Raw genomic sequence first — 2,647 nt, 5'->3', positions numbered from 1 at the left:
TACACAACCAGTTATAGCAACTGATGCCTCGGGTTACGATCCTAATTTACTCCCCCATTCCCATGTTAACTAAGTTTTGTTATTGTAGGTTCAATTTGTTAAGTTATGTCATGTAAGGATTAAAAAGTTATCATCGTTCCGAACCTTTCATTAAACTGTTATGATCATTGTGTTGGATACGTATATTGTTTATGTTATTTTCAGGGTTTTGGAAAATGTTTTAATGATAGGGGAGGTTATGCCGAAATTTTAGTAGGATTTGTTATTAGTTTTGGGTTAATATGTTTTATTTTTTTCATTTCTTTGCAGTGAAGAAAAACACCCAGGGACCTTGTCGGCAATTGAAGACTGCGAAGGTCACCCAGGTGACAAACGATCGTATCATAATCGGATATGGTGAGCGACATCGGACAACACCAATGGCAGAGCAGAATAGTGCATTGGCCCACGACGTTGAAAGGCGATGCCGAAAATGATGAAGAACACGGTGCGCAATCATTAGTCGGTAAGTAGCGTCGCATTTTTAATGATTTTAATGTCAAATTTATATATTTATATTTATTACTATCTTTTATTACTAATACTATCATAATATTTGTTACATTACAGACAAACTACAATTTGGAGGACATGAACGAGGACATGTTGGCGTACCTTAATCATTTATTCTCTGAATGCTACAACCAGTGGAAGAGCGACCTGCACCAATATTTCAAGGAGGGTTGCCCGAAAGAGTTCGAGGACCGACAAAATAGTTGGGTTTGGCTTTGCAGTCATTTTCAGGAGCCAGGCTACATGGTGTGGTTTTAATTACGACTTCTTTCATTTTACTTTTTTTAATTTTTACTAATGTTTATTATTATTTTTTAATTTTCTTTAAGTATTACAACTAATACGTTTATTTTTTGTATAACAGAAAAAGGCGAAAGTGAACAAGATCAATCAGGAGAACAAGGCTCTTCTCCACCATTCGGGGTCGAGGCCTTTCTCCAATAGGATGGAGGCATGGCGGAAGGTATATATTACAGCTTTCATTTCCAATTTTAAAATGTCGCTATTTTTTTTTTTTTTACTAACATTTTCCTTATCTTTTTCTATTTCAGGAGGGTTCAAAATTTTCGGAGATCAACGTCTTTGCTGACGTTTATGTTCAACCTAGGGATGAGTTGACTGAGCCCCAAAATGTAAGTAATTTCTTATGCATTAAAGATTTATACTAATCATTTCAAATTGTTTTCTATTAAAAATCCATGTTTTTTTTTCACAGGTGACTATGGTGGAGAAAGGTCAGTCGGTGCTTCAAGAGTTCACCTCCCAGCTTCCCTCAGACATGCCGATTGAGTTTGTGGATCCCCTTGAGGATGTAGGGTATCACATCCTAATAGAGACGTTGGACCAGACTTTTAGTTGGAGGCCAAGGATATATTGTCGGGGGATGGGAAATGCCAGGCGGCGGGAGAGTGAAGCCTCGTCATCCTCGTAATCAAAAGGCCAGGTTATGGCTTTGACACAAGAAGTCGTTGGCCTGGAAGTGAGTTGGCATCTTACAATTCTCAAATGTCAATGCTTGTACAAGCCCTCAGTTCCTCCTAAATACGTCTCCTCGATTTTTCTGCACCACCACCCTCAGAGCCCTTACACCCCGAGCATGCACAACAATCAAGCTCGTCGACCTTCGACCCCATCCCCAACCCTACCCCCTACCAGCAGCAAGATTACCAAGCACCTCCAAATGACTTGCCTATAGATTATTCTGCTATTTTTTTTCGTAGTTTTGTTCCTGCTTTCTTTTAAAACTTTGTATTTGTACGTACATTTTTATTTATATTATAAATAAAAATTGTTTTTTATTCATTAATTTGCTTTTTTTTTTTTTTTTCATTTGTATGAAATTTTTTTTTATTATAATTTTCCTTTTATTCTATTTATTATTTTTCATTAAAACTTACACTTGCACGACACCGACTGGTCATCGCGCAAAATTACGCGTGTCTTATATATTTCGTCACTCCAAACAATGCCCATCTTACTTGCTTCGTTGCTTATTACCATGTGCGTCTTTGTCACTCAAAACCACGCACCGCTTAAATATTTCGTTTCACAATTTTTTTTCAAGACAAATTGTTGACGTCCCCAGAAATTTGTCGTCACAAAGCACACTTGTACCCTTTTATATCGTACGACGAAAGCCTTTGTCTGTATAACTTTCGCGCAACGAGTACTAAAGCGTCGCACAATTGTTTAGATGCGTGACGAATTTGCACTTATTCGTTGCGCAAGGTCATTTTTCACAACCTTTGCACAATAAATTCTGATAATTTTTCCCTTGCTGCTGCAGCACAAACTCGTTCTGACCAGGGCTGTGATCATTGCAACCGAGAGGGACACACCGTCGATAATTGCCGCACTTTAAAATACCATTGCAATTTTTGTGACAAAAGAGGCCATACAGAGGACAGGTGCAAAATCAAGAATGGCACATGGGTGCTTAATCCCAATGGAGGAAATGGCAATAAAAATGGCCGAAAGCAACGGGGCTCTTCTTCACGTCCTTTGCATGCCGCCTGTGCAGCGAAAACCATGTCAAGTCTTCAAGGGCCATCTATGCTGCAACCAACATACCCTTCTGCATCCACCAGTACCAATC

At 38.8% G+C, this 2,647-nt stretch overlaps 1 protein-coding gene across 1 annotated transcript; it reads left to right on the top strand.

Moving 5' to 3' along the window:
* Positions 1-642: 642 nt before the first annotated feature.
* On the top strand, positions 643-1,483 carry LOC148693089 (uncharacterized). Its single transcript, XM_088680302.1, has 4 exons — positions 643-798; positions 917-1,015; positions 1,107-1,184; positions 1,268-1,483. The coding sequence occupies exons 1-4, from the start codon at positions 643-645 to the stop codon at positions 1,481-1,483; spliced, it is 549 nt and encodes a 182-aa protein (XP_088536428.1).
* Positions 1,484-2,647: the final 1,164 nt, after the last annotated feature.

Source organism: Pyrus communis, chromosome 11, assembly GCF_041283825.1.
Source record: "Pyrus communis isolate YQ-2024b chromosome 11, ASM4128382v1, whole genome shotgun sequence".
Classification (NCBI taxonomy): Eukaryota; Viridiplantae; Streptophyta; class Magnoliopsida; order Rosales; family Rosaceae; genus Pyrus; species Pyrus communis.
Note: the sequence above shows the minus strand (reverse complement) of the source record. Positions and strands in the feature narration are given on the sequence as shown.

Bases quoted from the DNA above. Each gene is read 5' to 3' on its own strand.
- LOC148693089 (XM_088680302.1), top strand. From the start codon at position 643: ATGTTGGCGTACCTTAATCATTTATTCTCTGAATGCTACAACCAGTGG. The intron at 799-916 runs GTGTGGTTTTAA...TTTGTATAACAG, and splicing joins TTCAGGAGCCAGGCTACATG to AAAAAGGCGAAAGTGAACAA. The intron at 1,016-1,106 runs GTATATATTACA...CTATTTCAGGAG, and splicing joins GGATGGAGGCATGGCGGAAG to GGTTCAAAATTTTCGGAGAT.